The sequence below is a fragment of the Oncorhynchus mykiss genome, chromosome 29 (assembly GCF_057628025.1).
Source record: "Oncorhynchus mykiss isolate SJ-2025 chromosome 29, ASM5762802v1, whole genome shotgun sequence".
In the NCBI taxonomy this organism is placed as follows: Eukaryota; Metazoa; Chordata; class Actinopteri; order Salmoniformes; family Salmonidae; genus Oncorhynchus; species Oncorhynchus mykiss.
In genome coordinates this window covers 2,259,200-2,278,244 of record NC_143050.1, presented here as the reverse complement: position 1 = coordinate 2,278,244, position 19,045 = coordinate 2,259,200, and the positions used below count along the sequence as shown (strand labels likewise).

The following is a 19,045-nucleotide window of genomic DNA, read 5'->3' as shown; positions in this document are numbered from 1 at the left end:
ATTATGCGGTATTGTGTGTAGATGGGTGAGAAAAACAGATTTATTTAATACATTTTGAATACAGGCTGGAACACAACAAAATGTGGAATAATTCAAGGGGTAGGAATACTTTCTGAAGGCACTGTACCTTTCTTTGCATGTTTGTTATCTAAATAACATTCAGCTGACTGGTGTTAGCTAGCTACAGGGGCTAACGTTAGCTGCTGGACTTTGTACAAGAAAGCTAATGTTAGCTGCTGGACTTTGAACAAGAAAGCTAACGTTAGCTGCTGGACTTTGAACAAGAAAGCTAATGTTAGCTGCTGGACTTTGTACAAGAAAGCTAACGTTAGCTGCTGGACTTTGTACAAGAAAGCTAATGTTAGCTGCTGGACTTTGAACAAGAAAGCTAATGTTAGCTGCTGGACTTTGAACAAGAAAGCTAATGTTAGCTGCTGGACTTTGTACAAGAAAGCTAACGTTAGCTGCTGGACTTTGTACAAGAAAGCTAACGTTAGCTGCTGGACTTTGTGCAAGAAAGCTAACGTTAGCTGCTGGACTTTGAACAAGAAAGCTAACGTTAGCTGCTGGACTTTGAACAAGAAAGCTAACGTTAGCTGCTGGACTTTGAACAAGAAAGCTAATGTTAGCTGCTGGACTTTGTACAAGAAAGCTAACGTTAGCTGCTGGACTTTGAACAAGAAAGCTAACGTTAGCTGCTGGACTTTGAACAAGAAAGCTAACGTTAGCTGCTGGACTTTGAACAAGAAAGCTAACGTTAGCTGCTGGACTTTGTACAAGAAAGCTAACGTTAGCTACGTAAAGTCAGTTAGTTACAGCGCCTTCATAAAGTATTCAGACCACTTGACTTTTTGTTTGTTACAGCCTTCCTCTAAAATTGATTAAATAAATAAAAAATCCTCAGCATTATCCCATAATGACGAAGCGAAAACAGTCAGGATTGTGTTGAGGCACAGATCTGGGGAACCAAAACATTTCTGCAGCACAGAAGGTCCCCAAGAACAGAGTGGCCTCCATTATTATTAAATGGAATAAATTTGGAACTACCAAGACTCTTCCTAAAGCTGGCCACCCGGCCAAACTGAGCAATAGGGGGAGAAGGGCCTTGGTCAGGGAGGTGACCAAGAACCTGATGGTCACTCTGACAGAGGTTCAGAGTTCCTCTGTGGAGATGGAAGAAACTTCCAGAAGGACAACCATCTCTGCAGCACTACACCAATCAGGCCTTTATGGTAGAGTGGCCAGACGGAAGCCACTCCTCAGTAAAAGGCACATGACAACCCGCTTGGAGTTTGGCAAAAGGCTCCTAAAGTACTCTGACCATGAGAAACAATATTCTCTGGTCTGTTGAAACCAAGATTGAACAGTTTGGCCTGAATGCTAAGCGTCACGTCTGGAGGAAACCTGGCACCATCCCAACGGTGAAGCATGGTGGTGGCATCAAGCTTTGGAGATGTTTTTCAGCAGCAGGGACTGGGAGACTAGTCAGGATGGAGGAAAAGATGAACAGAGCAAAGTACAGAGATAGATCCTTGATGAAAACTTGCTCCAGAGCACTCAGGACCTCAGACTGGGGCGAAGGTTCACCTTCCAACAGGACAACGACTCTAAGCACACAGCCAAGACAATGCAGTCAAGTCTCTGAATGTCCTTGAGTGAACCAGCTCCCCATCTCTGGGGAGACCTGAAAATAGCTGTGCAGCAACGCTCCCCATCCAACCTGACAGAGCTTGAGAGGATCTACAGAGAAGAATGGGAGAAACTCCTCAAATACAGGTGTGCCAAACTTGTAGCGTCATACACAATAAGACTTGAGGCTTTAATCACTGCCAAAGGTGTTTCAACAAAGTACTGAGTGAAGGGTCTGAATAATTATGTAAATGTAAGATTTAATTTTTTTATTATTATTTTATTTTGTTTACAAATTTGCTAAAAAAAATTACAAACCTATTTTTGCTTTGTCATTATGGGGTATTGTGATGTCATTATGGGGTATTGTGATGTCATTATGGGGTATTGTGATGTCATTATGGGGTATTGTGATGTCATTATGGGGTATTGTGTGTAGATTGATGAAGGTAAAAAAAACAATGTAATACATTTTAGAATAAGACCAACGTAACAAAATGTGGAAAAAGCCAAAGGGTATGAATAATTCACGAATGCACTATATATATTATATTATAAATAATATTGTTCTTTCCTGGTTGCTGTCGGGAGTCTCTCCCCCCACAGCGGTGTAAGCCCCAGTCTGTCCTGGGGCCAGGTATATGTTCCCCAGGGCCGTGCCCACCGGTGTGTCCTCTGGTATGGTGAAGGAGTACTGAGGCTGGGTGAAGGAGGGGACCAGGGCGTCCGGGGGGAGGACATGGATGAAGGCTGAGACCAGAGAATGTTTTGCCGGGGAGCCACGGTCTGTAGCCTTGACAAAGAAGGATAGGATGGTTCCCTGGAGATGGAGAAGAGATCCTTTCGTCACCATCCAACCACTGTCTGGCTCCACCTGGTGGAAAAAAAGAAGAAGATCAGTTGTCAAATAGGTTGTGTGCTTTTCAAAGACCCGACCCTAGACACAGCCCCCGCCTCGACCCACCTCCAGTACGTCAACCAGGGGCAGGCGGGCCTCGCTGTACAGGGAATAGATGACCCGTCCATTGGGTCCAGCGTCAAGGTCTGAGGCCTGGATCTGGGTAACCAAGGATCCTTTAGCCACATTGGACTTGATGCTCATACGATACTCCACCGCCCTGAACCGAGGGGCGTTGTCGTTCTCATCAGTCAACACAACACGGACTGTACAGAATGCTGCACGACCTGGCAACATGATAGTGACAGTATTATGTAGTAGACATGATAGTAACAGTGTTATGTAGTAGACATGATAGTAACAGTGTTATGTAGTAGACATGATAGTAACAGTGTTATGTAGTAGACATGATAGTAACAGTGTTATGTAGTAGACATGATAGTAACAGTGTTATGTAGTAGACATGATAGTAACAGTGTTATGTAGTAGACATGATAGTAACAGTGTTGTAGACATGATAGTAACAGTGTTGTAGACATGATAGTAACAGTGTTATAGACATGATAGTAACAGTGTTATAGACATGATAGTAACAGTGTTATAGACATGATAGTAACAGTGTTGTAGACATGATAGTAACAGTGTTGTAGACATGATAGTAACAGTGTTATAGACATGATAGTAACAGTGTTATGTAGTAGACATGATAGTAACAGTGTTGTAGACATGATAGTAACAGTGTTATAGACATGATAGTAACAGTGTTATAGACATGATAGTAACAGTGTTATAGACATGATAGTAACAGTGTTATAGACATGATAGTAACAGTGTTATAGACATGATAGTAACAGTGTTGTAGACATGATAGTAACAGTGTTATGTAGTAGACATGATAGTAACAGTGTCATAGACATTATAGTAACAGTGTTGTAGACATGATAGTAACAGTGTTGTAAACATGATAGTAACAGTGTTGTAGACATGATAGTAACAGTGTTGTAAACATGATAGTAACAGTGTTGTAGACATGATAGTAACAGTGTTGTAGACATGATAGTTACAGTGTTGTAGACATGATAGTAACAGTGTTATAGACATGATAGTAACAGTGTTATAGACATGATAGTAACAGTGTTGTAGACATGATAGTAACAGTGTTGTAAACATGATAGTAACAGTGTTGTAGACATGATAGTAACAGGTGTTGTAGACATGATAGTTACAGTGTTGTAGACATGATAGTTACAGTGTTGCAGACATGATAGTAACAGTGTTGTAGATAATTATTTATTTTTTACATTTTTTATCTATATTTTTTAACCTTTATTTAACTAGGTAAGTCAGTTAAGAACAAATTCTTATTTTCAATGACGGCCTAGGAACAGTGGGTAAGTATGATAGTAACAGTGTTGTAGACATGATAGTAACAGTGTTGTGTTATGGATGCTGAATGTGTTGTTGATACTTTGTTCATTGATGCTCTACTGATGATTGATGAAACCACCCGGCTCGAAGGACCATTCAAAACTATACTGGCATTTCACAAACAAACAAACACACAAACATACACCCCCCCCTCCCCCCAAACATACACCCCCCCTCCCCCTCTCTGTACCTCCTCCGTCAAGGGCCATGACGGTGAGGACTATGTCCTTGTTGCTAGGGTTTTCACGGTCTAGTTTCTGTGCGGTGGTGATCAGGCCTTTAGCGTCTATGCTGAATTTACTCTTCCCCAAGTCGTTGATGAACGTGAAGGTCACCTGACCAAACAGACCTGAGTCCTCATCCGTAGCACGCACCTGGAGGGAGAGTCATGATTTATTGATTGATTAGTCGGTTGGTCGGTTGGCTGGTTGGTTAATTGATTGATTAGTATTGACACAATCAACACTAGATTATAGTTCTGTGATCATCTCTTTCATTTGAATTCTTAACTCAAACAGGAACACACCAGCAGTTATCATCATACATACAGTTTATAAAGAAATCCTGTCAGATGTGTGAATTCTAAAATATGCATGCATGTTACCTCTCACCTGTAGAAGTTAGTGTCCGTGTTAGCTCTCACCTGTAGAAGTTAGTGTCAGTGTTACCTCTCACCTGTAGAAGCTAGTGTCAGTGTTAGCTCTCACCTGTAGACATTAGTGTCAGTGTTAGCTCTCAAATGTAGAAGTTAGTGTCAGTGTTAGCTCTCACCTGTAGAAGTTAGTGTCAGTGTTACCTCTCACCTGTAGAAGCTAGTGTCAGTGTTAGCTCTCACCTGTAGACATTAGTGTCAGTGTTAGCTCTCACCTGTAGAAGCTAGTGTCAGTGTTAGCTCTCACCTGTAGACATTAGTGTCAGTGTTAGCTCTCACCTGTAGAAGTTAGTGTCAGTGTTACCTCTCACCTGTAGAAGTTAGTGTCAGTGTTAGCTCTCACCTGTAGACATTAGTGTCAGTGTTAGCTCTCACCTGTAGAAGTTAGTGTCAGTGTTAGCTCTCACCTGTAGAAGTTAGTGTCAGTGTTACCTCTCACCTGTAGAAGTTAGTGTCAGTGTTACCTCTCACCTGTAGAAGTTAGTGTCAGTGTTAGCTCTCACCTGTAGAAGTTAGTGTCAGTGTTAGCTCTCACCTGTAGAAGTTAGTGTCAGTGTTACCTCTCACCTGTAGAAGCTAGTGTCCGTGTTAGCTCTCACCTGTAGACATTAGTGTCAGTGTTAGCTCTCACCTGTAGAAGTTAGTGTCAGTGTTACCTCTCACCTGTAGAAGCTAGTGTCCGTGTTAGCTCTCACCTGTAGACATTAGTGTCAGTGTTAGCTCTCACCTGTATGACTCTGGATCCAGCAGGTGCGTTCTCTCTGGTCTCCGCCAGGTAGAACCTCTGACTGAAAACTGGACTGTAGAGGTTTGCTCCCAACACATACACATTGACCTGGGAACATCATATTCATCATTATCATACAGCTGTATCACAGTTACCACTCACCAGATAACAATATAAAACAATAAGAAAACAATTATTACATTATTATATTATTATTAAGATGAATATTACTATTACCCTATTATTATTACCCTATTATTATTACTAACAATACTAATATCAAATTATTATTATTCTAATTATAATTATTATTATCCTAGTATTACTCTATTATTATTGTTATTGTTAATATTACTATTATTATTACTATTATCACATTTTATTATTTTTACTTTATTATTAGCATTATTATACATATTATTATTAATATAATTAATAGTATTATACATATTATACATAATGTTATTAATACTATGGTAATAATAATAATAATAATAATAATTCAGAGTATTATACATATTATTATTATTGTTATTAATATTATTATTGTTATCATTCTATTATAATTTTTACACTATTAATATTCATATATTATTTGTATTGTTCATATTATTAATACTATTATTATTCTATTATTATTAATATTATTATGTTCATATTATTATTATTCTATTATCATTAATATTATTATTGTTGATATTATTATTACCATTATTATTCTATTATTATTAATATTATTGTTGTTAAATATTATTAATACTATTATTATTCTATTATTATTAATATTATTATGTTCATATAAGTATTATTCTATTATTATTAATATTATTGTTGTTAAATATTATTAATCCTATTATTATTCTATTTTTACTCTAGTATTATCATCTTTAATATTCTGAATATTATTATTACTCTATTATTATTAATATATTATTAATATTATTATTTGTAATATTATTATTAATATATTATTAATATTATTATTGTTAATATTATGAATATTATGATTACTCTATTTCTATTATTACTCTCCCAGCTGCCCACTGCACTGAGGCTAGGAAACACTGTCACCACCGATAAATCCACGATAATTGAGAATTTCAAAAAGCATTTTTCCACAGCTGGCCATGCTTTCCACCTGGCTACCCCTACCCCGGCCAACAGCCCTGCACCCCCCACAGCAACTCGCCCAAGACAAACCCCATTTCTCCTTCATCCAAATCCAGATAGCTGATGTTCTGAAAGAGCTGCAAAATCTGGACTCCTACATATCAGCTGGGCTAGACAATCTGGACCCTCTCTTTTTAAAATTATCCGGCACAATTGTTGCAACCCCTATTACTTGCCTGTTCAACCTCTCTTTCGTATCATCTGAGATTCCCAAAGATTGGAAAGCTGTCGCGGTCATCCCCCTCTTCAAAGGGGGAGACACTCTAGACCCAAACTGTTACAGACCTATATCTATCCTACCCTTTCTAAGGTTTTCGAAAGCCAAGGTAACAAACAGATCACGGACCATTTCGAATCCCACCGTACCTTCTTCGCTATGCAATCTGGTTTCCGAGCTGGTCATGGGTGCACCTCAGCCACGCTCAAGGTCCTAAACGATATCATAACCACCATCGATAAAAGACAATACTGTGCAGCTGTATTCATAGACCTGGCCAAGGCTTTCGACTCTGTCAATCACCACATTCATATCGGCAGACTCAACAGCCTTGGTTTCTCAAATGACTGCCTCGCCTGGTTCACCAACGACTTCTCAGACAGAGCTCAGTGTGTCAAATCGGAGAGCCTGTTGTCCGAACCTCTGGCAGTCTCTATGGGGGCACCACAGGGTTCAATTTAAGGCTCTAAGGTTCAATTCTCGGACCGACTCTCTTCTCTGTATACATCAATAATGTCGCTCTTGCTGCTGGTGATTCTCTAATCCACCTCTACGCAGACGACACCATTCTGTATACACTGTTTACCAGGGGGCAGGGCTACCGACGTTAAGGCTACTCTGAAGATGGTGCTGGCTAAAGCTAAAACTGGAGAGTGTAGAGGGTATAGGGATATTGTTATCCACGTCGGCACCAACGATGTTAGGATGAAACAGTCAGAGATCCCCAAGCGCACGCAACATAGCTTCTGCGTGTAAATCAGCTAGAAAGATGTGTCGGCATCAAGTAATTGTCTCTGACCCCCTCCCAGTTAGGGGGAGTGATGAGCACTACAGCAGAGTATCTGGCCCCTCCCAGTTAGGGGGAGTGATGAGCACTACAGCAGAGTCTCTGGCCCCTCCCAGTTAGGGGGAGTGATGAGCTCTACAGCAGAGTCTCTGGCCCCCTCCCAGTTAGGGGGAGTGATGAGCTCTACAGCAGAGTCTCTGGCCCCTCCCAGTTAGGGGGAGTGATGAGCACTACAGCAGAGTCTCTGGCCCCTCCCAGTTAGGGGGAGTGATGAGCACTACAGCAGAGTCTCTGGCCCCTCCCAGTTAGGGGGAGTGATGAGCTCTACAGCAGAGTCTCACAACTCAATCGCTGATTGCAAACTGTTTTCTCCCAAAAGATAGTATTTGTAGAAAATTGGTCCTGTTTCTGAGACTCACCAACAAACAGGATCGACGTCACCGGCTTTCTAGCCATCGCCGCTCCATTGTTCATGTATCCATTTGTCTTGTATTGTTTCCATACACACCTGGTTTTCATTTCCCCAATCAATCTACTTGTATTTAACCCTCTGTTTCCCATGTTTTAAATTTGATTGATTTGATTGATATTGTTACTTATTTTATTTTGTTGCTCCTTTGCCACCCCAGTATCTCTACTTGCACATTCATCTTCTGCACATCTATCACTCCAGTGTTTAATTGCTATATCGTAATTACCTCGCCACTATGGCCTATTTATTGCCTTACCTCCCTTATCTTACCTCATTTGCACTCACTGTATATATATTTTTTCCCCATTGTGTTATTGATTGTACGTTTGTTTATTTCATGTGTAACTCTGTTGTTGTTGTCTGTATCGCACTGCTTTGCTTTATCTTGGCCAGGTCGCAGTTGTAAATGAGAACTTGTTCTCAACTGGCCTACCTGGTTAAATAAAGGTGAAATAAATGAAATAATAATTATATTATTAATAAAAGTATCATTATTACTCTATTACTATTATTATGACTATATTATTATTACTATTATTATTACTATTATTATTAGTATATTATTATGACTATATTATTATTACTATTATTATTACTATTATTATTAGTATATTATTATGACTATATTATTATTACTATTATTATGACTATATTATTAGTATATTATTATTACTATTATTAGTATATTATTATTACTATATTATTGTTACTATTATTAGTATATTATTATGACTATATTATTATTACTATTATTAGTATATTATTATTACTATTATTATTACTATTATTAGTATATTATTATTACTATTATTAGTGTATTATTATTACTATTATTATTACTATTATTATGACTATATTATTAGTATATTATTATGACTATATTATTAGTATATTATTATGACTATATTATTATTACTATTATTATTAGTATATTATTATGACTATATTATTATTACTATTATTAGTATATTATTATGACTATATTACTATTACTATTATTAGTATATTATTATGACTATATTATTATTACTATTATTATGACTATATTATTATTACTATTATTATTACTATATTATTAGTATATTATTATGACTATTATTATTACTATTATTATTAGTATATTATTATGACTATATTATTATTACTATTATTAGTATATTATTATGACTATATTATTATTACTATTATTATGACTATATTATTATTACTATTATTAGTATATTATTATGACTATATTATTATTACTATTATTATGACTATATTATTATTACTATTATTAGTATATTATTATTACTATATTATTATTACTATTATTAGTATATTATTATGACTATATTATTATTACTATTATTAGTATATTATTATTACTATTATTATTACTATTATTAGTATATTATTATTACTATTATTAGTGTATTATTATTACTATTATTATTACTATTATTATGACTATATTATTAGTATATTATTATGACTATATTATTAGTATATTATTATGACTATATTATTATTACTATTATTATTAGTATATTATTATGACTATATTATTATTACTATTATTAGTATATTATTATGACTATATTACTATTACTATTATTAGTATATTATTATGACTATATTATTATTACTATTATTATGACTATATTATTATTACTATTATTATTACTATATTATTAGTATATTATTATGACTATTATTATTACTATTATTATTAGTATATTATTATGACTATATTATTATTACTATTATTAGTATATTATTATGACTATATTATTATTACTATTATTAGTATATTATTATGACTATATTATTAGTATATTATTATGACTATATTATTATTACTATTATTATGACTATATTATTATTACTATTATTAGTATATTATTATGACTATATTATTATTACTATTATTATGACTATATTATTATTACTATTATTATGACTATATTATTATTACTATTATTATTACTATATTATTAGTATATTATTATTACTATTATTATGACTATATTATTAGTATATTATTATGACTATATCATTATTACTATTATTATGACTATATTATTATTACTATTATTATTACTATTATTATTACTATATTATTATTACTATTATTATTACTATTATTATGACTATATTATTAGTATATTATTATTACTATTATTATTACTATTATTATGACTATATTATTAGTATATTATTATTACTATTATTATTACTATTATTATGACTATATTATTAGTATATTATTATGACTATTATTATTAGTGTATTATTATTACTATTATTATTACTATTATTATGACTATATTATTAGTATATTATTATTACTATTATTATTACTATTATTATGACTATATTATTAGTATATTATTATGACTATATTATTAGTATATTATTATGACTATATTATTATTACTATTATTATGACTATATTATTAGTATATTATTATGACTATATTATTATTACTATTATTATGACTATATTATTAGTATATTATTATGACTATATTATTATTACTATTATTATGACTATATTATTAGTATATTATTATGACTATATTATTATTACTATTATTATGACTATATTATTAGTATATTATTATGACTATATTATTAGTATATTATTATGACTATATTATTAGTATATTATTATGACTATATTATTATTACTATTATTATGACTATATTATTAGTATATTATTATGACTATATTATTAGTATATTATTATGACTATATTATTAGTATATTATTATGACTATATTATTATTACTATTATTATGACTATATTATTAGTATATTATTATGACTATATTATTATTACTATTATTATGACTATATTATTAGTATATTATTATGACTATATTATTAGTATATTATTATGACTATATTATTATTACTATTATTATTACTATTATTATGACTATATTATTAGTATATTATTATTACTATATTATTATTACTATTATTATTACTATTATTATTACTATTATTATTACTATTATTAGTATATTATTATGACTATTATTATTACTATTATTATTACTATTATTATGACTATTATTATTACTATATTATTATTACTATTATTATTACTATTATTATTACTATTATTAGTATATTATTATGACTATTATTATTACTATTATTATTACTATTATTATTACTATTATTATTACTATATTATTATTACTATTATTATTACTATTATTATTACTATTATTAGTATATTATTATGACTATATTATTAGTATATTATTATTACTATTATTATTACTATTATTATTAGTATATTATCAATATTATTAATTATATTATTATTAGTGTATTATTATTACTATTATTATGACTATAGTATTATGCTATCATTGATATTATTACTACTCTATTATTATGAATGATTATTACTACTCTATTATTATGACTGATTATTACTACTCTATTATTATGACTGATTATTACTACTCTATTATTATGACTCTGATTATTACTACTCTATTATTATGGCTGATTATTACTACTCTATTATTATGACTGATTATTACTACTCTATTATTATGACTGATTATTACTACTCTATTATTACTGATTATTACTACTCTATTATTACGGCTGATTATTACTACTCTATTATTATGACTCTGATTATTACTACTCTATTATTATGGCTGATTATTACTACTCTATTATTATGACTGATTATTACTACTCTATTATTATGACTGATTATTACTACTCTATTATTATGACTGATTATTACTACTCTATTATTATGACTCTGATTATTACTACTCTATTATTATGACTGATTATTACTACTCTATTATTACGGCTGATTATTACTACTCTATTATTATGACTGATTATTACTACTCTATTATTATGACTCTGATTATTACTACTCTATTATTATGGCTGATTATTACTACTCTATTATTACGGCTGATTATTACTACTCTATTATTATGACTGATTATTACTACTCTATTATTATGACTCTGATTATTACTACTCTATTATTATGACTGATTATTACTACTCTATTATTATGACTGATTATTACTACTCTATTATTACTGATTATTACTACTCTATTATTACGGCTGATTATTACTACTCTATTATTATGACTGATTATTACTACTCTATTATTATGACTCTGATTACTACTACTCTATTATTATGACTGATTATTACTACTCTATTATTATGACTCTGATTATTACTACTCTATTATTATGACTGATTATTACTACTCTATTATTATGACTCTGATTACTACTACTCTATTAGGACTGATTATTACTACTCTATTATTATGACTGATTATTACTACTCTATTATTATGACTGATTATTACTACTCTATTATTATGTCTCTGATTATTACTACTCTATTATTATGACTGATTATTACTACTCTATTATTATGGCTGATTATTACTACTCTATTATTATGACTGATTATTACTACTCTATTATTATGACTGATTATTACTACTCTATTATTATAACTGATTATTACTACTCTATTATTATGGCTGATTATTACTACTCTATTATTATGACTGATTATTACTACTGTATTATTATGACTGATTATTACTACTCTATTATTATGACTGATTATTACTACTCTATTATTATGACTCTGATTATTACTACTCTATTATTATGGCTGATTATTACTACTCTATTATTATGACTGATTATTACTACTCTATTATTACTGATTATTACTACTCTATTATTATGGCTGATTATTACTACTCTATTATTATGACTGATTATTACTACTATATTATTATGACTGATTATTACTACTCTATTATTATGGCTGATTATTACTACTCTATTATTATGACTGATTATTACTACTCTATTATTATGTCTCTGATTACTACTACTCTATTAGGACTGATTATTACTACTCTATTATTATGACTGATTATTACTACTCTATTATTATGTCTCTGATTATTACTACTCTATTATTACTGATTATTACTACTCTATTATTATGGCTGATTATTACTACTCTATTATTATGACTGATTATTACTACTATATTATTATGGCTGATTATTACTACTCTATTATTATGACTGATTATTACTACTATATTATTATGACTGATTATTACTACTCTATTATTATGGCTGATTATTACTACTCTATTATTATGACTGATTATTACTACTCTATTATTATGTCTCTGATTACTACTACTCTATTAGGACTGATTATTACTACTCTATTATTACGGCTGATTATTACTACTCTATTATTATGACTGATTATTACTACTCTATTATTATGACTGATTATTACTACTCTATTATTATGTCTCTGATTATTACTACTCTATTATTATGACTGATTATTACTACTCTATTATTATGACTCTGATTATTACTACTCTATTATTATGTCTCTGATTATTACTACTCTATTATTATGACTGACTAGTACTACTATATTGTTAGTATTACTCTATTAGTAGTATTTCTCTTGGTATTACTCCATTGTTATTATTACTCTATTGGTAGTATTTCTCTTAGTATTACTCTTGTTATTTAAAATACACAAAAAAGGATAATAACATCAAAGACTGTGAGAAACAACAAATAACAAAGAAATAAAATAACTCTATGGCTTTAAACCTCAGCGGTGTTGGTGAAGACCCCGTCGGACACAGACACGTTGAGCCTAAAGGAAGCCCTCATCCCCTGTCTTCTCTGATGGGACAGGGATATCAACCCCGTCTCTGTGTCCATCGTAAACACCATCCGCTCATCACCGGATAGGATATTGTACCTGGATGGATAACGTCATAACGCAAAAGCAAATGACTTATTATATAATATAGAGATTAGCACCTGTACCAGGTTGACGTCACATTGTGTCATGACATATACTTAGGCCTGTTGTGACATACTGCATATTGCGTTATTTTATGGCTGGTTATAACACCTACATAGTAGTGTCAAAACCCACAGAACCTCCAACGGTAGTTATTGTATGGCTGGTTATGATACCTACATAAGAGTGTCACAACCCACATAACCTACAACAGTAGTTATTTTATGGCTGGTTATGACACCTACATAAGAGTGTCATAACCTACAACAGTAGTTATTGTATGGCTGGTTATGATACTTACATAAGAGTGTCACAACCCACATAACCTACAACAGTAGTTATTTTATGGCTGGTTATGACACCTACATAAGAGTGTCATAACCTACAACAGTAGTTATTGTATGGCTGGTTATGATACTTACATAAGAGTGTCACAACCCACATAACCTACAACAGTAGTTATTTTATGGCTGGTTATGACACCTACATAAGAGTGTCATAACCTACAACAGTAGTTATTGTATGGCTGGTTATGATACTTACATAAGAGTGTCATAACCTACAACAGTAGTTATTGTATGGCTGGTTATGATACTTACATAAGAGTGTCACAACCCACATAACCTACAACAGTAGTTATTTTATGGCTGGTTATGACACCTACATAAGAGTGTCATAACCTACAACAGTAGTTATTGTATGGCTGGTTATGATACTTACATAAGAGTGTCACAACCCACATAACCTACAACAGTAGTTATTTTATGGCTGGTTATGACACCTACATAAGAGTGTCATAACCTACAACAGTAGTTATTGTATGGCTGGTTATGACACTTACATAAGAGTGTCATAACCTACAACAGTAGTTATTGTATGGCTGGTTATGATACTTACATAAGAGTGTCACAACCCACATAACCTACAACAGTAGTTATTTTATGGCTGGTTATGACACCTACATAAGAGTGTCATAACCTACAACAGTAGTTATTGTATGGCTGGTTATGATACTTACATAAGAGTGTCACAACCCACATAACCTACAACAGTAGTTATTTTATGGCTGGTTATGACACCTACATAAGAGTGTCATAACCTACAACAGTAGTTATTGTATGGCTGGTTATGACACTTACATAAGAGTGTCATAACCTACAACAGTAGTTATTGTATGGCTGGTTATGATACTTACATAAGAGTGTCACAACCCACATAACCTACAACAGTAGTTATTTTATGGCTGGTTATGACACCTACATAAGAGTGTCATAACCTACAACAATAGTTATTGTATGGCTGGTTATGACACCTACATAAGAGTGTCATAACCTACAACAGTAGTTATTTTATGGCTGGTTATGACATCTACATAAGAGTGTCATAACCTACAACAGTAGTTATTGTATGGCTGGTTATGACACTTACATAAGAGTGTCATAACCTACAACAGTAGTTATTGTATGGCTGGTTATGACACCTACATAAGAGTGTCATAACCTACAACAGTAGTTATTGTATGGCTGGTTATGATACCTACATAAGAGTGTCATAACCTACAACAGTAGTTATTGTATGGCTGGTTATGACACCTACATAAGAGTGTCATAACCTACAACAGTAGTTATTGTATGGCTGGTTATGATACCTACATAAGAGTGTCATAACCTACAACAGTAGTTATTGTATGGCTGGTTATGACACCTACATAAGAGTGTCATAACCTACAACAGTAGTTATTGTATGGCTGGTTATGACACCTACATAAGAGTGTCATAACCTACAACAGTAGTTATTGTATGGCTGGTTATGATACCTACATAAGAGTGTCATAACCTACAACAGTAGTTATTGTATGGCTGGTTATGACACCTACATAAGAGTGTCATAACCTACAACAGTAGTTATTGTATGGCTGGTTATGATACCTACATAAGAGTGTCATAACCTACAACACAAGGTAAAACATTCCATTACTCCATAGCCTACTTGTTTATGTTATGTTAACATTTCTCAAATCGATCATATTAAATTCTCATTGTAATTGCGTACATTGATGTCAGACATGCACCTGCCCCAGTGCTCTGTTGCTGATGACTGGGATGAATGTAGGAGCAGATTTCAGGTGCAGGACAAGACACCCTCTATGTGACTGATGACTGGGATGAATGTAGCAGCAGATTTCAGGAGCAGGACAAGACACCATCTATGTGACTGATGACTGGGATGAATGTAGGAGCATATTTCAGGTGCAGGACAAGACACCCTCTATGTGACTGATGACTGGGATGAATGTAGGAGCAGATTTCAGGAGCAGGACAAGGACACCATCTATGTGACTGATGACTGACATAAGGACATGTACGTGATAGGCCTATCTGGTTTATATGATTATGATGGTAATAATGCTTCTTGGCAGTATCATGAAGTGTATTTTCTACATGTTATTTTAAATATGCTGGAGAAAAAAAACATGACAAAAAAATTCATTACAACAACGGACTACATTTGAGTTATGACACTCTTATGTAGGTATCATAACCAGCCATACAATAACTACTGTTGTAGGTTATGACACTCTTATGTAGGTATCATAACCAGCCATACAATAACTACTGTTGTAGGTTATGACACTCTTATGTAGGTGTCATAACCAGCCATACAATAACTACTGTTGTAGGTTATGACACTCTTATGTAGGTGTCATAACCAGCCATACAATAACTACTGTTGTAGGTTATGACACTCTTATGTAGGTATCATAACCAGCCATACAATAACTACTGTTGTAGGTTATGACACTCTTATGTAGGTATCATAACCAGCCATACAATAACTACTGTTGTAGGTTATGACACTCTTATGTAGGTATCATAACCAGCCATACAATAACTACTGTTGTAGGTTATGACACTCTTATGTAGGTGTCATAACCAGCCATAAAATAACTACTGTTGTAGGTTATGACACTCTTATGTAGGTGTCATAACCAGCCATAAAATAACAACAGGTGAGTTATTATTATGACTAGTGTTATGACGCTAGGGGTCAAGTAAAGTGATACTGCATTCTTAGTCAGCATAGTAGTGGAAAGGTTTGGGGCAGTAGAGCAGAGGCCTGCCAGAACACCGTACATCACGGTGAACTAGAGACATGTCAAAATCCACAAGATCAAACTGAAGGTTCCTCAAGAATTCAGGACAAGGAGGCCAGTCAGGAGTAACGACCAATCTTAAGAGAGCTATGGAGCGTCCCGAGAAAGAAGCTCTGCGTAAGGGCTGAAAGACGGTGGAAAGAAAGAGTGAAGAAGCGAACTGGCTTCATAGCCAATATCCCTTTGGCTTCACAAAGGCAGCTGCTAAAGTAGAAGCACAGTGGGAACTTGGCTTGTTCCAAAGAGGAGATCGACCAGCACATCCAGAACACGTACGGCGACCACGACAAGGAGCAGGAGTTGGGTCAGTGTAACATCTTGATAGCACCCAACAGCACCAGTCACAGAGTTTGACAACAGGGAGCCACTCCTGAAAATAAGTACAGGACGTTGTGAAGAAGGTCTAGCTCAGCTCCTGGACCAATCGAAGTCCAGTACAAGGTCTACATGTACTGCCCTCTGTTACTCAAGTGGCTCTGGAAGATCCTGAAGGTCATCTGGAGGAGAGGAAAGGTTGAGATTCGATTCCACAACAGTGGAGATTCGCCAAAAGATTTTGGATCTCAAAGGAAGAAGAGTCCAAGAGAATCGGCCAGTTCAGGATCACATTGCTAAGTGTTGAAGGAACGATTTTCTTCAGCATTGTAGCGAGGTGACTTGTAGATTTACTCTCTAAGAATGGCTACATCGAACACATCGGTGCAAAAGGGAGGCCATCCCAAAAGTACTTGAACTGGAGAGCTGGCTGAGAGCAGTTGATCAGTCAGGACTGTCTGGCAAGTTCGGCAAGTTCAAGGCGTGTCTGTATCAGCATGGCATCCTCCCGAGGATAGTCTACTAATCTACGATGTCCCGGTCTCCACTGTCAAGGAATTGGAGAGGAAGGTCAACAGCTATCTCCTGAAGGTGGCTTGGATTGCCTAGGAGACTGAGCAGCATCGCCCTCTATGGGAACAGCGACAAACAGCTGCTGAAGTCCCTGAAAGATCAAGGTGACTCGGGCCAGGGAAGTGATACATTACAGGGAGTGGAGTGGACCCAAAGGTGGGCTAAGGGAGGATAGTGGTCAATACAGGGAGGAAGTAAAGAGCAGAGGAAGACGTGCCACAGTGTTCTGGTGGGAGCATTGACTAAGGGAAGAGCCGGTCTGGGAACCTTCTCTGGGAACCTTCTTTACGACACTCCCAAGGGGAAGGAGAGAAGCAGGTTGGTTCAGGAGGAGGTGATAACAGCTGTGGAAGAGGAGAGGTCCAATAGAGCAGTGGGAATGAGACAGCAAGTGAGACTAGATGAGGTGAGAGCAGGCGGTGGACAGGAAAGTGTTGTGGACTGACCTCTGGCAGGCAGAACCACACCGCATTAAGTTCCTGATCCAGGGGGTGTATGATGTCCTACCCAGCTCACCAAACCTGTTCTGCTGTGGGCAAAGTGGAAACTCCTGCATGCCCACTACGCCCCAAGACAGGGACACTGGAGCACATTTTAGGTTGTTGTGCTAAAGCTCTGGGAGGGGGCTGTTATCGCTGGCGCCATGACAAGGTTCTCAAGACCACTGGAGAAGATACATTGCACAGCAATCGGCAACAAGAAATAAGCAGTCTGCACTAGAATCAGAAGCAATCTGAAGCAATCTGCACAGGAATCAGAAGCAATCTGAAGCAATCTGCATTGGAATCACTGTCGTTCGAGCTGGAGAGAAGCCAGGCTTAGAATCCAAACCACCAGCAGGGATCCTAGCTACTGCTCTGGACTGGCAGGTAACAGCAGACCTGGAGAAACAGCTTGACTTCCCGCAGAATATTGTCAGCACTTTGTGACATCGGCTGATGTAAAAAAAGGGTTTTTATAAATACATTTGATTGATATTGTCATCACCTTGGTCTCAGAGTCCACAAAGACCATCATTATTCTGGAGCTGACAGTGCCTTGAAAAGTTTGTCTGGAGGAGGCATATGAGACAATGATGGCAAATACGAGGGACTGCTCATTGACTGCCGGAAGCAGGGTTGGAAGGTGCATGCCTATCGAGGTAGGCTGCAGAGGTTTTGC

The 19,045-nt window shown here is 34.4% G+C and overlaps 1 protein-coding gene across 1 annotated transcript in view; it reads right to left on the bottom strand.

Annotated features, from left to right (window-relative positions):
- The window catches only part of fat3b (FAT atypical cadherin 3b), a 297,423-nt gene that overhangs the window by 112,111 nt on the left and 166,267 nt on the right, over positions 1 to 19,045 (bottom strand). The window contains exons 40-44 of the mRNA XM_090226225.1: positions 13,644 to 13,797; positions 5,335 to 5,442; positions 4,146 to 4,329; positions 2,594 to 2,814; positions 2,207 to 2,503 (exon numbers count right to left, since the gene is read on the bottom strand). Coding sequence (XP_090082351.1) covers positions 2,207 to 2,503; positions 2,594 to 2,814; positions 4,146 to 4,329; positions 5,335 to 5,442; positions 13,644 to 13,797 — 964 coding nt within the window. The remainder of the gene's footprint in view (positions 1 to 2,206; positions 2,504 to 2,593; positions 2,815 to 4,145; positions 4,330 to 5,334; positions 5,443 to 13,643; positions 13,798 to 19,045) is intronic.